Raw genomic sequence first — 18,560 nt, forward strand, 5'->3', positions numbered from 1 at the left:
AAAAAAAATAAAAGTCTTAGGATTTTGACTGTAGTTGGAACTGTGTGAAGACGACTCTGGAATGGAGTTTCTTTGATTTCATTAGCCCCTTTGGGTGATTTTTTACTTAGGAGCGTATCCGAAATGTGAATTGGAGGTCTGTAGCTAAATTAGGCTTGAAATGGCGAAAGTTGATTTTTTGGGAAGTTTGACCGATAGTGAACTTTTTGATATCGGGGTCGGATCCTGATTCTGGAAGTTGGAGTAGGTCCGTAATGTTGAATATGACTTGTGTGCGAAATTTGAGGTCAATCGGACGTGATTTTATAGGTTTCGGCATCAGTTGTGGAAGTTTGAAACTTTGAAGTTCATTCGGCTTGAATCAAGGTGTAATTCGTGTTTTTAGCATTGTTTGATGTGATTTAAAGGCTCGACTAAGTTTGTATGGTGATTTAGGACTTGTTGGTATATTTTGTTAAGGTCTCGGGGGCCTCGAGTGAGTTTCGTATGGTGATCAGATCATTTTTGCACTTGCAAGATTTACTGGTGCTGGGCTGGTTCTCGTGTAATCGCACCTGCGCAAGGCTGCCCGCAAGTGCGAGCAATATGGAGGAGAAGCAGATCTGGGTGGATTGGTCAGGGGTCGCAGGTGCATGGAAAAGGCTGCATAAGGGATGTCCGCATATGCGCAAGGCTGATCGCGGATGCGTAGTGAGACAGCAGAAGCGGATAGGATTCCGAAGGTGCACACTCGTAGGTGTGGCCCCTTCATCGCAGGTGCGGAGGCAGAGGGGAATAAGTGGTTTGTGCAGAAGCGCTCATTTTTTCGACAAGCGCACGCGCAAGTGCGAGCCTAGGCTCCGCAGGAGCGGAAATGCCTGAGCAGTGTTTAACACCGAAGAGCTTCGTAATTTTTCTCATTTTGGACTTTGCAAACTCTGTTTAGGGCGATATTCGAGAGCAATTTTGGGAGATTTCTTGAGGTAAGTCCCTTGTGCTTATTTTTTATCAATAAGCTTGCTTCCCCATTTATTTTCCCACCTAGTTAGGGTGTATTTAAGGTGGAAAATGGGAGTTGGAGGTTAGAGATTTGGTGAGTTGATTTGAGGAATGGAGTGGAGATTTGGTGTCGAATTTTGGTAATTTTGGTATTGGTGAACTCGTGGTAGAGTGGGTGTTCGTATTTTGTGACTTTTACCTAATTTCGAGACGTGGGCCCGGGTTGACGTTTTAGGACATATTTCAGAATTTTTGTTAAACTCTTGATTTTATTAATCAAATCAGTCTATTATAGTTGTATTTATGATATGTAATTGTTTTGGCTAGATTTGGCCATTCGGAGTCGGATATTCGTGAAAAAGACATTGTTACCGATTGATTGAGCTTGGTTCGAGGTAAGTGGCTTGCCTAACCTTGTGTGGGGGAAATCCCTTAGGATTTGGTACTATTGTGATATGTGAGCGCCGTGTACGTGAGGTGATGAGTACATACATGGGCAATTTATTGTAAAACCTAATTTATTTTACTGAGTAGCAACCTGTTTTTTCTTTAATTTGAGTTATACGGTTTAAATGAGTATTAGTGTGTTTTCATTCTTAATTGAGCTATTCTAATATGTGTAGTTATCATGTTTAGTCTAATATCGCATGTCTACGTGCATTAACTGGTTATTTGAACTCTGTGAAACATGCCTAGTTGATTTCCTGCTTTTCCTTGTTCTTTATCCGTATAACTATAGAAATCTTGCTGTTAACTGTTGTATTTATCGGTTTGAGATGTGTGTTTACTTTTGAGACTACGAGGCAGTTCCTCGGGAGTTCTCCCTGCACATTTACTTTTGAGACTACGAGGTGGTTCCTCGGGAGTTCTCCATGCACATTTACTTTTGAGACTACGGGGTGGTTCCTCAAGAGTTCTCCGTGCATATATACTTTTGAGACTACGAGGTGGTACCTCAGGAGTTCTCCTTGTATATTTACTTTTGAGACTACGAGGCGGTACCTCGGGAGTTCTCCCTGCATATTTACTTTGGGACTACGAGACGGTATCTCGGGAGATCCCCTGCTGTTTACTCCTGTGTGTTGTATTGTTGCCTTGTTATGATTCCTTTTATTAAATTCTAGTCTAAGGGTGGCTTGTGGGCCGGTTAGGACCGAGCCCGTCCCAGGACCGCAAGCCCAAATGGACAGTGGGCCTAAACGGTTCTAACCGGATAGGACCAGGATCGTGGGAAGGTGGGCTGGGTAGTGGGCTGGTCCCATAGGCGAGGCCCGCAAGACCGGGACCGGCTGGGAAGTGGGCCGTTTCAAGCGGTCCTATCCGGGCCCAAGGGCTAATTTTTTAAAAAAACAAATCTGTAACATTATAGCCTTTATGACATTTAAAATATGGGCGTTTTACCTGCCAAAATAGCCGTTAGCTATTTATAAATAGGCATTTAACCCCCCAACTTTGTTTTAACTCCAATTTTTGTTATAATTACACTTTTTCCTTTATATATATATATATATATATATATATATATATATATATATATATATATATATATATATATATATATATATATATATATATATATATATATATATATATATATATATATATATATATATATAATATATATATAAGCTATATTCGATATAAGATGTATATATTTCGAATATAGCTTATATATATATACTATACTATACTATATATACATCATAAGATATATATTAAGATATATATATATATATATATATATATATATATATATATATATATATATCATCCGATGTATATTAAGTTATATCTATATATATATAGTATATAAAGATGTATATATAGTATAGTATAGTATATACTATACTATACTATATATACATCTTAATATATATATATATATATAAGCTATATTTGCTATATATATAAGCTTATATTTATACTATATTATACTATATATACATCTTAAGATATATAAGTTATATTCGATTTACTATACTATATATACATCTTAAGATATATATATATATATATATATATATATATATATATATATATATATATATATATATATGTATATATATACTATACTATACTATATATTCGATATATTCAACATATATACATATCTTAAGATGTATATATAGTATATATATAAGCTATATTCGATATATATAGATATATACTATACTATGTATACATCTTAGATGTATATATTGTATATAAATCGAATATAGTTTATATATCTTAAGATGTATATATAGTATAGTATAGTATATATATATATCGAATATAGCTTATATATCTTAAAATGTATATATAGTATATACTATACTATATATACATCTTTATATACTATATATACATCTTAACCTATATATATATATATATATATATATATATATATATATATATATATATATATATATATATATATATATATATATACAAAATATAGCTTATATATCTTAAGCTGTATATATAGTATAATATAGTATATGATGTATATATAGTAAATCGAATATAGTTTATATATCTTAAAATGTATATATAACATATGTATATATATATATATATATATATAGCTTATATATCTTAAGCTGTATATATAGTATAATATAGTATATGATGTATATATAGTAAATCGAATATAGTTTATATATCTTAAAATGTATATATAACATAGTATATTTTTATATATATATATATATATATATATCTTAAGATGTATATATAGTATATTTTAAGATCTATACTATCAAATATGGCTTATATACTATGTATATATAGTATAGTGTGTGTATATATATATATATATATATATATATATATATATATATAAAGATGTATATATAGTATATAAATCGAATATAACTTATATATCTTTATTACCCTTTTTTTTCTCTAACTTCTATAAAAAAAATTTAAAAATAGAAAGTATCTGTTGGGCCCACTTAGGCCTGCTTGGGCCAACTTAGGGCCGGGACCGGCCCACTTAACCCGGGATCGTTAGTTCGTGGTCCCGGTCCCGAGCCAGTTCCGCGAAGCCCGGAACCGTTTTGGACCGGCCAGCATAGGACCGGCCCACTTAAGACCGGGCCCGCGAAGCCCACTTAGGACCGGGCCTGACCCACATGCCACCCTTATTCTAGTCTCTCATTATACTGTATATTCTCCTGTCTTATTTATTATTTACCAGTGGGCCTGATCTGACCTCGTCACTACTCGATCGAGGTTAGGCTTAGCACTTACTGGGTATCATTGTGGTGTACTCATGCTACTCTTCTGCACATGTTTTGTCTGCAGATCCAGGTACTTCTTATCAGCCCCGCTACTAGCGTAGAGTGCTTGTTGTTGTACGGAGACTTCAAGGTACATCTCTCGTGTCTGCATACCTCGGAGTCCCCCTCTATTCTCTCATATGTCATTTACCTTCCGTATTTATTTTATTAGACTCTGTTGTATAGAGATTCTAGTTTCCTTGTGTAGTTTGTGACTTACGATATTCCGGGTTTTGGGAAGACTGTGTATTTATAGAGTATTGGTTAGTGTACATGCCGAGCGGCATTGTTACTATTTACACAGTTATCCACTGCTGTTAGTTACCAAATTTTATTTTTGTTTTGTTATTTTTCACAATTTGTTGGGCTTACCTAGTCGTAGAGACTAGGTGCCGTCACAACGTTATACAGAGGGAGTTTGGGTGGTGACAAGTTGGTATTAGAGCTCTAGGTTCATAGGCGTCATGAGTCACAAGTCGGTTTATTAGAGTCTCGTGGATCGGTATGGAGACGTATGTACTTATCTTTGGGAGGCTATGGAACTGTTAGGAAAAATTTCACTTCTTTGAGTCCTTGTCGTGCGAAATTGTTGACTTCAAAATTCTAAACTTCTGTATTCTATTCTTTCTCACGGATGGTAAGGACCCGTACCGGAGGATCTGATAACCAGGCACCCGCGCCCCCTACTAGAGCCAAGAGAGGCCGGGGCCGGGGTAGAGGCTGAGGACGTCCACATGGTGCATCCAAAGAACCCGCACAAACTGCTTTAGAGGAGCCCTCTATAGCTCCAGCTGGAGGGCAGGCACCTGAGGTACCTGTTGCTGCACCAGCCCTCCAGGAAACTCTAGCCCAATTTCTGAGCATGTTCAGCACCTTAGCTCAGGCTGGATTGATTCCACTTGCTCCTGCTACATCTCAGGCCAGGGGAGGAGTACAGACTCCCGTCGCTGGTATCCCAGAGCAACGATTTAGGTAGACCAAGATCCAGAGATCATACCAGTGCAGCCGGTAGCTCCAGCTCATCTCGAGGTTAGGGCAGCAGTTTCTGAGGCGGAGCAGCTCAGACTTGAGAGGTACAAGAAGTACCACCCTCTTACCTTCAGTGGATTGGTGTCAGAGGATGTCCAGGGTTTTATGGAGGAGTGTCACCGTATTCTCCGTACTATGGGTGTAGCGGATTCGAGTGGGGTTTCTTTTACTGCATTCCAGCTTGGAGGAGCAACCTATCAGTGGTGGCGTGCTTATGAATTGGGTAGTCTGGCTGAGGCAGCTTCGCTTACATGGACTCAGTTTTCGGACATGTTCTTGAGGGAGTATGCTCCCCAAAGTCTCAAAGACGCATAGTGCGTGGAGTTTGAGCAGATGCGCCAGGGTGCTATGATTGTGTCAGAGTATGTAGTTTGTTTCAGTGATTTGGCCCAATATGCACCGGCCTTGGTTGCCATAGTTCTAGAGAGGGTTCGTCGGTTTATTGAGGGACTTCACCCTAGTATCAGGATTAGTATGGTCAAGAGCTGGAGATGGATATTTCTTACCAGCAGGTTGTGAGTTTTTCTAGGAGATTGGAGGGCATGCTCGCTTGGCATAGAGAGGAGAGGGAGACCAAGAGGTTGCGAGAGCCTGGCACTTACAGTGGTACTCGTGCCCCAACTGTAGTTCTCCATGGTAGGGGTTATGGGAGTCGCCCCGTTCATTCAGCTCTTCTAGCTGCCAGTGGTATTCCGGTCCCTTCTAGGCCCTAGGAGCCTTATTATGCACCGCCAGTGTCTAGTGAGCCTCCTACACGGGGTGCTTTTAGCGGTTAGTCTAGCAGATCTGGCCCAAGATAGTCATAGCAGCCACGCCCTCCAAGGGCTTGTTTTGAGTGTAGCGATACCCTCCATATAGTGAGGGATTGCCCCAGACTTAGGAGGGGTGCACCTTCACACACTTCTCAGCCACTGCGTGCTCCACCGGGTCCTCAGGCTATGATTCCAGTACCAGCTACCGCCCCACCTGCTCAGCCAACTAGAGGTGGAGGTCGGGGAGGTAGAGGTCGCCCTAGAGGGAGAGGCCAAGCCAGATATTATGCTCTTCTGGCTCGTATAGAGTCAATTTCTTCCGACTCTATCATTACAGGTATTTTTATGATCTGTCATAGAGACGCGTCAGTTTTATTTGACCCAGGCTCTACATATTCCTATGTGTCCTCTTATTTTGCCCCATATTTGGGTGTATCTTGGGATTCCTTGAGTTCCCCTATTTTTGTGTCTACTCCTGTGGGAGATTCTCTTGTTGTAGATCACGTGTATCGGTCGTGTTTGATTCCTCTTAGTGGTTTTGAGACCATAGCCGATTTATTATTGCTCAGTATGGTAGTATTTGATGTTATCTTGGGCATGGACTGGTTGTCGCCCCATTATGCTATTCTTGATTGTCACGCTAAGACCATGACGTTGGCTATGCTAGGTTTACCGTGAATAGAGTGGAGGGGTACCTTAGAGTACACTACCAGTAGAGTTATTTTATTTCTTAAAGCTGAACGAATGGTTGAGAAGGGGTATGACGCGTATCTAGCTTATGTGAGAGATGTCAGTATTGATACCCCTACAGTTGAGTCAGTCCCAGTAGTGAGGGATTTTCCAGATGTGTTTCCAACTGATCTTACGGGCATGCCGCCGGACAGAGATATTGATTTTGGCATTGATTTGTTGCCGGGCACTCGGCCCTTCTCTATTCCTCCATATCATATGGCTCCTCATGAGTTGAAGGAGCAGTTATAGGAGTTGCTTGATAAGGGCATCATTCGGCCCAGTATGTTACCTTAGGGTGCTCTTATCTTGTTTGTGAAGAAGAAAGATGGTTCTATATGTATGTGCATTGATTATCGCCAGCTGAACAAAGTTACAATGAAGAACAGGTATCCATTGCCTTGTATTGATAATTTATTTGATCAGTTACAGGGTGCCAGGGTGTTTTCCAAGATTGATTTACGTTTCGGCTATTATTAGTTGAAGATTCGGGAACCAGATATCCCAAAGACTGCTTTCAGGACTCGGTATAGTCACTACGAATTCCTTGTGATGTCATTTGGGCTGACCAATGCCCCAGCAGCTTTTATGCACTTGATGCACAATGCGTTCAGGCCCTATCTTGACTCATTCGTCATTGTGTTTATTGACGACATTCTGGTGTACTCCTGGACTCAGGAGGATCATGTGCAGCACCTGAGGACTGTGCTTCATACCTTGAGAGAAAAGAAGTTTTATGCAAAATTTCCAAAGTGTGAGTTTTGGCTAGATTCAGTGGCATTCTTGGGGTCATGTAGTATCGAGTGATGGGATCAAGGTGGATCTAAAGAAGGTGGAAGCAGTGTAGAGTTGTCCTAGATCGTCATCAGCTACGGAGATCTGGAGTTTTCTTGGTTTTGCGGGGTATTACCGTCGTTTTGTAGAGGGATTCTCATCTATTGCAGCATATATGACCAGGCTGACCTAGAAGGGTGCTCCGTTCAGGTGGACAGAGGAGTGTGAGGAGAGCTTTTAGAAGCTCAAGACAACTTTGACTACAGCCCCAGTATTGGTATTGCCTACAGGTTCGGGGTCTTATACTATATATTGTGATGCATTACGGATTGTTCTCGGCGCGGTGTTGATGCGGGACAGTAGGGTGATTTCCTACGCGTCCAAACAACTGAAGGTGCATGAAAAGAACTATCCTGTCCACGACCTTGAGTTAGCAACTATTGTTCATGCCTTGAAGATTTGGCAGCACTCTTTGTATGGTGTCCCTAGTGAGATCTACACCGATCACCGGAGTTTGAAGCATCTGTTCAAATAGAAGGATATTAACTTGAATTAGCGGAGGTGGTTGGAGCTACTTAAGGACTATGATATTACCATTTTGTACCATCCGGGGAAGGCCAATGTGGTGGCCGATACTTTGAGTCGCCAGGTAGAGAGTTTGGGGAGTTAACCATATCTACCAGCAGCAGAGAGGCCATTGGCATTGGATGTTCAGGCCTTAGCCAGCCAGTTTCTGAGATTGGATATTTCTGAGCTGAGTCGAGTATTGGCTTGTGTGGCCTCTCGGTATAATAACCCCCATCTGCTTGTCCTTAAGGACACGGTTCAGCACGGTGATGCTAAGGAGGTCACTATTGGGGATGATGGTGCATTGAGGATGTAGGGTAGGCTATGTGTGCCCAATATAGATGTGTTGTGTGAGTTTATTCTCCAAGAGGCTCACATCTCGCGCTACTCCATTCATCCGGGTGCTGCGAAGATATACCAAGACTTGAGGCAGCATTACTGGCGGAGGAGGATGAAGAAGGACATAGTGGAGTATGTAGCTCGGTGTCTAAATTACCAGCAAGTGAATTATGAGCATCAGTGGCCAGGTGGGTTGCTTCAGAAGTTAGAGATTCTAGAGTGGAAATGAGAGAGATCACTATAGATTTTGTGGTGGAACTTCCATGGACCCAACAGAAGTTTGATGCAATTTGGGTGATTGTGGATAGGCTGACCAAGTCAGGTCATTTTATTCATGTGATGACTACCTATTCTTCCGAGCAGCTGGCTCGAATTTATATTCGCGAGATCGTCAGGCTTCATGGCATACCGGTATCCATCATCTCTAACCGGGGTACGCAGTTTACATCACGATTCTGGAGGGCCGTACAGCATGAGTTGAGTACTCAAGTTGAGCTGAGAGCAACATTTCACCCTGAGACGGACGGGCAGTCCGAGCGCACTATTCAGATATTAGAGGATATGCTCCGTGCGTGTGTGATAGATTTTGGATGTTCTTGGAACGTTCTTGCCGCTTGCGAATTTTGCCTACAACAATAGTTATCAGACGGGCATCCAGATGGCACCGTATAAGGCTCTGTATGGTAGGTGGTGTCGGTCTCCAGTGGGTTGGTTCGAGCCGGGCGAGGCTAGATTATTGGGTACATACTTGGTTCGGGATTCTTTGGAAAAGGTTAAGGTGATTCAGAATAGACTTCGCACAGCCCAGTCCAGACAGAAGATTTATGCGGATCGGAAGGTTCGCGATGTTGCATTCATGGTTGGAGAACGGATCTTGCTCCGGGTGTTACCCATGAAGGGTGTTATGAGGTTCAAAAAGAAGGGCAAGCTGAGTCCAAGGTTTATTGGCCCATTCAAGGTGTTGCGGCATGTTGGGGAGGTTGCTTATGAGCTTGCCTTGCCTCCTAGTCTAGTAGGAGGTCATCCGGTATTCTATGTTTTTATGCTTCGAAAATATCATGGTGATCCGTCTCATGTGTTGGATTTCAGCTCAGTCCAGTTGGACAAGGATTTATCTTATGTTGAGGAGCTGGTGGCTATTTTGGACAGGCAGGTTCAGAAGCCGAGGTCGAAGAAGATTGCTTCCATGAAGGTTCATTGGAGGGGTCAGCCGGTTGAGGAGGCGACTTGGGAGATCGAGCATGACATGCGCAACCGCTATCCTCATCTTTTCACCACTTTAAGTATGTCTCTATGCTCGTTCGAGGACGAACGATTGTTTTAAGAGGGGGAGGATGTAACGACCCCAACCTGTCTTTTTGAGTGTATTAGCCTCGATCCCCTGTTTCCTGATTTCCCCGTACCTTTTTCTGATTATGTGACTTGCCGGGAGGTCGTTGTTGTGGTTTCAGAGTGAATTGGGACACTTAGTCCCTAAAACGAAAGCTTAAGTCTTAGAATTTTGACCGTAGTTGGAACTGTGTGAAGACGACTCCGGAGGCTGTCCAAAATGTGAATTGGAGGTCTATAGCTAAATTAGGCTTAAAATGGCGAAAGTTGAATTTTTGAAAAGTTTGACCGGTAGTGGACTTTTTGATATCAGGGTCGGATTCCGATTACGGAAGTTGGATTAGGTCCGTAATGTTGGAAATGACTTGTGTACAAAATTTGAGATCAATCGGACGTGGTTTGATAGGTTTCGGCATCGGTTGTGGAAGTTTGAAACTTTGAAGCTCATTAGGTTTGAATCGAGGTGTAATTCGTGTTTTAGCATTGTTTGATGTGATTTAAAGGCTCAACTAAGTTCGTATGGTGTTTTAGGACTTGTTAGTATGTTTGGTTGAGGTTCCGGGGGCCTTGGTTGAGTTTCAGATGGTTATCAGATCATTTTTGGACTTGGAAGATTTTCTGGTGCTGGGGTGGTTCTAGTGTAATCGCACTTGTGCAAGGTCTGCCCACAGGTGCGAGCAATACAACGCAGAAGCGAAGTTGGGTGGATTGGTCAGGGGTCACAGGTGTGTGGAAAAGGCCGCATCTGCGATGTCCGCAGATGCGCAAGGCTGACTGCAGGTGCGAAGTGAGATCGCAGAAGCGGACAGGAATCCGCAGGCGCGCACTTGCAGGTGCGGCCCCTTCATCGCAGGTGCAGAGGTAGAGAGGAATAAGTAGTTTGCGCAGAAGCGCTCATTTTTCCGCACAAGCACACATGCAGGTACGAGCCCTGGCTCCGCAGGTGTGGAAATGCTTGGGCAGTGCCTATAACCGAAGGGCTTCGTGATTTTTGTCATTTTGGACTTTGCAAACTCGGTTTAAGGCGATATTTGAGAGAATTTTTGGTAGATTTCTTGAGTTAAGTCCCTTGTGCTTATTTTTTATCAATAATCTTGCTTCCCCATTTATCTTCCCACCTAGTTAGGGTGTATTTAAGGTGGAAATTGGGAGTTGGAGGTTAGAGATTTGGTGAGTTGATTTGAGGAATTGAGTGGCGATTTGGTGTCGGATTTTGGTATGGGTGAACTCGTGGACGAGTGGGTGTTCGTATTTTGTGACTTTTACCCAATTTTGAGACGTGGGCCCAGGTCGACTATTTAGGACGAATTTCGGAATTTTTGTTAAAGTCTTGATTTCATTAATTAGATAAGCCTATTACAGTTGTATTTATGATATGTAATTGTTTTTGGCTAGATTTGGGCCATTCAGAGTCGGATATTCGTGGAAAAGGCATTGTTACCGATTGATTGAGCTTGGTTCGAGGTAAGCGGCTTGCCTAACCTTGTGTGGGGGAAATCCCCTTAGGATTTGGTACTGTTGTGATATGTGACCGACGTGTACGTGAAGTGATGAGTACGTACATAGGCTATTTGTTGTAAAACCCAATTTATTTTACTGAGTAGCAACTTGTTTTTCCTTTAATTTGAGTTATACCGTTTAAATGAGTATTAGTCTGTTTTCATTCTTAATTGAGCTATTCCAATATGTGTAGTTATCCTGTTGTCTAATATCGTATGTTTACATGCATTAACTGCTTATTTTAACTATGTGAAGCATCCCTAGTTGATTTTCTGCTTTTTCGTGTTCTTTATCAGTATAACTGTAGAAATCTTGTTGTTAATTGTTGATTTGATATTTTTCTTGGAATTAAACTCATGATGGAATCCTTATCTACAGCTAATTATTAAATAAGTTTAAAATGAGGCATTAATTTATATTTATTAAAAATTTGGATGAAAGAAGGCGTTGTCCTATGTTGAGTTACCTTTTCATCTCTGTTGTTATTTTTGAGGTTTATATACGTTGTGTGGAGCCTTGGGCTATTTGTTGAGAAATTTATTGATTTTGCTACATCTTTGGAATTTGGTTGTGGTCAGTGGGCAAATTATCATATGAATTATTGTATTGTGTTGTCATTTAAACACTCTCCTTGATGTTACTTATGTTTCCTACCTTGCTTGTTAATGATATACATGTGCTTGGTAAGGAAGAGTGTAAAGCACGAAGGGTGATACCATGTCAATTTGAGATTGTAAAGCACGAAGGGTGATGCCATGCCAATTTGAGAGTGTAAAGCACGAAGGGTGATGTCATGCTATTTGAGAGTGTAAAGTACAAAGGGTGATGTCGTGCCATTTGAGAGTGTAAAGCACGAAGGGTGATGATGTGCCATTTCAATTATATTATCATGTGAGGATGAGTGTAAAAGCACGAAGGGTGATGCCGTGCCATTATTTTTATATTATAATATGTTCATGACACGAAGGGTGTTTCCATGCAGGCGAGGACGAGAGACATACATTATATTGTGATATCTTTTCGTTGTGTATACATTCATGCCTTTATCTGAACTGTTATTGTGCACCTATATTTTCTGTGTGACTTGTAGTCGTTGTTGTTTCCTGTGTGCCTCCCACTTTATTCTTTTATTGTTATTGGCATTTCTCTCACCTAATTAGTACTGTTATATGTATGCTCTGTGAAAAAGAGATAAATGCATGAAGGGTGTTGTCGTGCCAATTAATTTAATCTACATATCTATATCGGGTGAGAATGAGACATGTGCATGAAGGTATTACTGTGCCATTTGATGTGATATGTTGAATATATTTCTCACACTAGAAAAGTTAAATGAGGTGTCACATGGTGACTTCTACTTGAAAGAATTATATTCGAAAGGTATTTATTTGAAAGAATCATATTCGTGAGATATTTATTTGAAGGAAGTATATTCGGGATACGTTTAATTGTACATATTACATTCTAAGGATTTTTATTTGAAAAACTTATAAAAGATGTATATTTTGAAGGACTTGATTAATTGGATATACTTGTGTTTATTATTTATTTGAGCAATATTTATGGTGTTCTTGTTGCCTTGTTGTTTATGTCACAAGTTGATTATTGTTGACATTACTGTTATTTGTTTTCTATTATTTTTGTATGCTATATTGCACAGGTTTTTTGACTAGTGAGTGTCTTGACTGTACCTCGCCACTACTCCACGAGATTCGTCTTGATACTTACTGGGTACCGATGTGGTGTACTCATACTACACTTCTACACATTTTTGTGCATAGTCAGGTATTGGAGATATCGGATTTGGACAGAGGTTAGAGTGTGATCGCAAAAAATTAAGGTAGAGCTGCTTGGCCGTCGCAGCCCCTTGGAGTCTTTCCATTTTTATTGTACTGTCAACTCCTATTCGAACAATATTTTATATTCGATCCTTGAGATAATTTCATGTATTCAGTTAGAGTTTGTGACTCAGTATTACCAGTATCAGGAGGTGGTTATATTTTTTTTTTCCGCTTATGGTTTCGATTATCTATTTTTTTAAAAATGGATCGTAATGTAATTGTAATTGGCTTACTTTGTCTTAGAGACTAAGTGTCATCACGACGCATGTGGTGGGATTTTGGGTCGTGACAAGATGGTATCAGAGCTCAAGGTTCATAGGTTCTACAATTCACGAACGAGTCTAGTAGAGTCTTGCGGATTGGTATGAATGCGTCTGAATGCGTCTGTACTTATTTTTGAGAGGCTACAGAACTATTTAGAAATTTCACTTCTTTCATTCCTGTCGTGCGAAAATTGTTGATTTTGGAATATGAGTCTTTGTATATTTATTCTCTCACATATGGTGAGGACACATGCTATCGGTTCAGCTGAGCAGACACCCACGCATATTGCTAAGGCCGGTAGAAGCCGGGGCCGAGGAATGGCACGTGCCGCAACTAGAGCACCTGCCAAAGCAGCAGTCGAGGAGCTGCCAGCAGCTCCGGTTAGGGGACAGGTACCGGAAGCACCTGTTGTTACCCCCGTACTTCAAGAGACTTTAGCATAGTTCCTAAACATATTTGGTACATTAACTTAGGAAGGATTGATCTCCGCTGCACCAAATATTTCACAGATTGGGGGAGGAGCTCAGACTCCTATCGTCCGTACTCTAGAGCAGCAGGTCCACATTGGTCAGGTTCTGGGTCTGGTGCTGGTACAACCTGTTATTCTGGTTTAGCATGAGTTCAGGCTAGAGACTTCAGAAGAAGAACAAAAAAGACTTGAGAGATTTAAGAGGTATAGTCCACCTACCTTCAGTGGCATAGCTACTCAGGATACCCAGGGATTTCTAAAAAAATGTCATCGTATTCTTCGCACCATGGGTATTGTAGAAGTGATCGGAGTTGTCTTTACTACATTTCAGTTGTCAAGAGTAGCATATCGATGGTGGCAAGTTTATGAAGAGGGCAGACTAGTCGATGCAACACCACCAACTTGGGCTCAATTTTCGGAAATATTTGTGAAAGAATTTATTTCCCAGACTCTCGGAGATGCAAGGCACACAGAGTTTAAACAGTTGTGTCAGGGCACCATGACGGTGTCAGAATATGCTATCAGGTTCAGTGAGTTAGCCCATCATGGACCTATCCTATGGTTAGAGAGCGAGTTCGCAGATTCATCGAAGGGCTCGATTATGATTTTAAAATATGTATGGCTCGAGAGTTGCGGACTGACATTCCATTTCAGCAAGTAGGAGAGATTTCTAGGATGTTAGAACGTGTTTGAAGTGAGGAAAAGAAGTCTAAGGAGGCTAAAAGGTATCGGGACTCTGGAGGATTCAGTGGATTCTACTCTGCAGCTATGACTCATCATGGCGGAGGCTCGGGCAGTCGGTCAACCCAGTCCGCAATTCAGAATACTCGTTGTGCTCCAGTTAATACTTTTAGTGCACCACCGTCACGAGGTTCTTATAGTAGTTATTTCAGTTATCCGGCACAGACTCAGTACGAGAAGTCATGACCTTAGAGGGGTTGTTATGAGTGTGGTGATGCCAGGCACATCATGAGCGATTGTCCCAGACTTGGGAGAGGCAAATTTCATTAAAACACTCAGTATACAGACTTTATTCCAGTTAATACTCCGCGTGCACAGTGGTGGGCAGGCAGGTAGAGGGCGCCCAAGAGGGGGAGGCCCGACCCGTTAATATAATTGCTATGAATTGGCTGACGCCAATACACCAGATGGTGTCGTTACATGTATGAATTTATTTATAATAAAAGGAACACTATTCTTATTTTGATTCGATTATCGAGGTGAGAACTCCTTTCATGCTCTTTATATGGTGGATTTGTGAATTTGTACTCCACTTCCGTATTTATCCCTATTGGGAGACTTGATGGTGATAGCCGTATCTATCATTTTTGTTTTGTACATTATTGTGGACTATGAGTCTAAAAGATGACTTCTTATTACTCACTACAATGGGTTTTGATGTGATTTCAAGATAATTGATTACAATTTTATGAATTATATGCCCTACCGGTATGGGGATTCATTACGTGTTGTGAAATTGTTTCACGGGATTTATTAAAAAGAAGAAAGAAAGGGAATGGAAAATTTTCGATTGGCACAATGTGCAAAATACTTTTGATGTAGAGTTGAGGATGAGATCCTCACAATTCTTTTTATATGATGTGAAATATTTAAATCGGGCTACAAGCCGTGGTGGAAGGTATATAGAGACGAGGTCCTTGTGGTGAAAATTTATGTGTTTAAATTCTCCCTTTGTGAAATTTAAATTTGTACTATAGTATTAATAGGGAGTCATGCCTATTAGGCTTATGTGATAATTCTTTTATGAGTGTCTGTGCATATTTAGCCATATTCGTTCTGTAATTATTGAGTTTTAGCCTACGAGGTGAGTGCCCAGGTGGCGTTAAATGCGACTCGTTAAGTCGGATAAATAATTATGAGGTCTTCATGCCTCGCATGTTGCTGTCAGTGTTGTAAAAATTTGAAATACGATTTTGGTTAATATGAGATTAATTGAGGATGATGAAATTAATTATGAATGGCTACTATGATCAGGGATGTGGTTATGGGATACGTATAATGTGTGTGTGGCCACGAAATTTCTATAGCCGGTTGAGACTAACATAGTGTGTTAATATAAAAAAAAAAAAGAATTCAGGCATTTAAAATTGATTGGAGTATAAGGAATTGGCTTTAAAGCTTATAAGTGTGGATAAAAGAAATAATCTCCACTGAGATGGTGTTGTCGGACCCCTGTTAAATTTGCGGTGACGTAGAATCACCCTTGAGTATGTGTGAAATAATGCAACTAGTAATTTAATGTCATCAGAATAATTCTTAGCATGTTCCAGGACGAACATATGTTTAAGAAGGGGAGAGTGTAACGGCCCAATTTATCGTTTTAAGAATTAACGCCCCATTCAACGACTTAAGGTCTCTATAATCTTCGTAATATGTATTATGGCCCCGCGTGTGTGGTCAAGTTTGATTTTCGGAAGATTCAGAATTTAATTTAAAGAACAATTCTCATTATTGAAACTTAAATAGAAAGAGTTGACTTTTGAGCAAACAACCCCGGAATGGAATTTGATGATGCAAATAGCTTCGTATTGTGATTTCGAACTTAGGCATATGTCCGTATTCGGATTTGGAAGTCCGTAGGACAATTCGACGCATTTTGGCAAAAGTTAGAAAATGGAAGATTTTTGAAGAGTTCGATCGAAGGTTGAATTTTTGATAACGAGGTCGGATTTCAATTCCGGAAAATGGAACAGCTCCATTATGTCATTTATGACTTGTGTGCAAAATTTGAAGTCATTCCGGATTGATTTGATATGTTTTGGCTCAAAATATAGAAGTTGGAAGATTTAAAAACTCATAATTCAATTTGATGCGCGATTCATAATTTCGTTGTTGTTTGACGTGGTTTAAAGCCTCGACTAAATTTGTATTGTATTTTGGGAAATATTGATATACTTGGTTAAAGTCTCGAGGGCCTCGGGTGGATTTTGGAAGGTTAACGGATTGGATTTCGGATAATGGGAGCTGCCGGAAATTTTCTGTTAGCTGAAGTTGGGAAGCAGCGGTTGTGATAGCTTCTGCGATGTCTTGGTCAAAGAAGTGACATCGCAGAAGCGAGGTCAAGCTAACAGAAGCGACTGGGAAGGGGTACTGGATAGAGGTCGCAGGTGCAACGCATTTTACGCACCTGCGTGATCGTAGAAGCAACCACTGGAACGTAGAAGAGAACAGAGGCAACTGGGCATGGCTTCGTAGAAGCGATCGTTTTGTTGCAGAAGCGACATCGCAGATGCAAAATTTCATCCGCAGATGCGAGCTTCTACTGGGCAGTGTACTGTGGGACTTTATAGATGCGCATTTTTGCTCGCAAAAGCGAGTCCGCAGATGCGACAAATCTGCCCGCAGGTGCGAAACTGGGCAGAAACTTAAGGACCTAAAATGGTCATTTGGCCATTTAGATTGAGATTTTGGAGCTCAAATTTTGGGCGATTTTGGCGGATTTCTTCACGACTTTGACTTGGGTAAGTGTCCGATTTCCTAAAGTGATTATATTTCATAAATCCATAGTAATATTCATCATTTATTTCGGATTTAAGTGGAAGAAATCAAGGTTTTTCAAAACTTTTCAAGAACAAAAATTTGGGATTTGGAGGTCGAGTTGTTATCGGAATTTGATAAAATTGGTATGGTTGGACTCGTATCAGAATGGGTGTTCGGATTTCTTGAAAATTCTGTCGAGTTCTGAGAGGCGGGCACCGTGTTGACTTTTGGGTTGACTTTTTAATGTAAAATTTTAAGTTGACGTTTTATTATCGGGAATTGTTTCCGATTAATTTTAATAAAGTTATAAAATTAATTTGGGTAGATTTAAGCTGTCTAGAGATCAATTCGAGCAAGAAAACTATTTTGGAATATCGTCCTAACTTCAAAAAAGTATGTATCTTGCCTAACCTTGAAGGGGAGAATTACCCCTTAGGCATTGAGTCTTATGTGCCATTTGTGAAATGTGAAAAGCCATGTACGCGAGGTGACGAGTATGTACTCGGACTTATATGTGCAAAATATTATTGGTTTAAAGTTTTAGGCATTTTATGTATTAAATTGGATAATTGTTGGCATTAAGTAAATCCTTGAATTGTCACGCCTCATTCCTTATTTGTCGAGATTATATTTTATATGATAATTTGGTGTTATTTTCACTCATATTTTTATGTGAATTCCATGTGTTTGTTGATTTGATATTTTTCTTTGAATTAAATTCATGATGGAATCATTATCTACAACTAATTATTAAATAAGTTTAAAATGAGGCATTAATTTATATTTATTAAAAATTTGGATGAAAGAAGGTGTTGTCCTATGTTGAGTTACCTTTTCATCTCTGTTTTTGTTTTTGAGGTTTATATACGTTGTGTGGAGCCATGGGCTATTTGTTGAGAAACTTATTGATTTTGCTACATCTTTGGAATTTGGTTGTGGTCAATGGGCAAATTATGATATGAATTGTTGTATTATGTTATCGTTTAAAGACTCTCCTTGATGTTACTTATGCTTCCTACCTTGCTTGTTAATGATATACATGTTCTTGGTAAGGAAGAGTGTAAAGCATGAAGGGTGATACCGTGCAAATTTGAGAGTGTAAAGCATGAAGGGTGATGTCGTACCAATTTGAGAGTGTAAAGCACGAAGGGTGATGTCATGCCATTTGAGAGTGTAAAGCAAGAAAGGTGATGCCGTGCCATTTCAATTATATTATCACGTGAGG

The 18,560-nt window shown here is 40.2% G+C and overlaps 1 protein-coding gene across 1 annotated transcript; it reads left to right on the forward strand.

Moving 5' to 3' along the window:
- Nucleotides 1-9,323: 9,323 nt before the first annotated feature.
- LOC138893682 (uncharacterized) lies at nucleotides 9,324-9,755 on the forward strand. Its single transcript, XM_070178334.1, has one exon. The coding sequence runs from the start codon at nucleotides 9,324-9,326 to the stop codon at nucleotides 9,753-9,755; it is 432 nt and encodes a 143-aa protein (XP_070034435.1).
- The last annotated feature ends 8,805 nt before the right edge of the window (nucleotides 9,756-18,560 follow it).

This window comes from Nicotiana tomentosiformis, chromosome 6, assembly GCF_000390325.3.
Source record: "Nicotiana tomentosiformis chromosome 6, ASM39032v3, whole genome shotgun sequence".
Lineage (NCBI taxonomy): Eukaryota > Viridiplantae > Streptophyta > Magnoliopsida > Solanales > Solanaceae > Nicotiana > Nicotiana tomentosiformis.

Coding starts and splice junctions, on each gene's coding strand:
- LOC138893682 (XM_070178334.1), top strand. CDS start 9,324: ATGAAGGGTGTTATGAGGTTCAAAAAGAAGGGCAAGCTGAGTCCAAGG.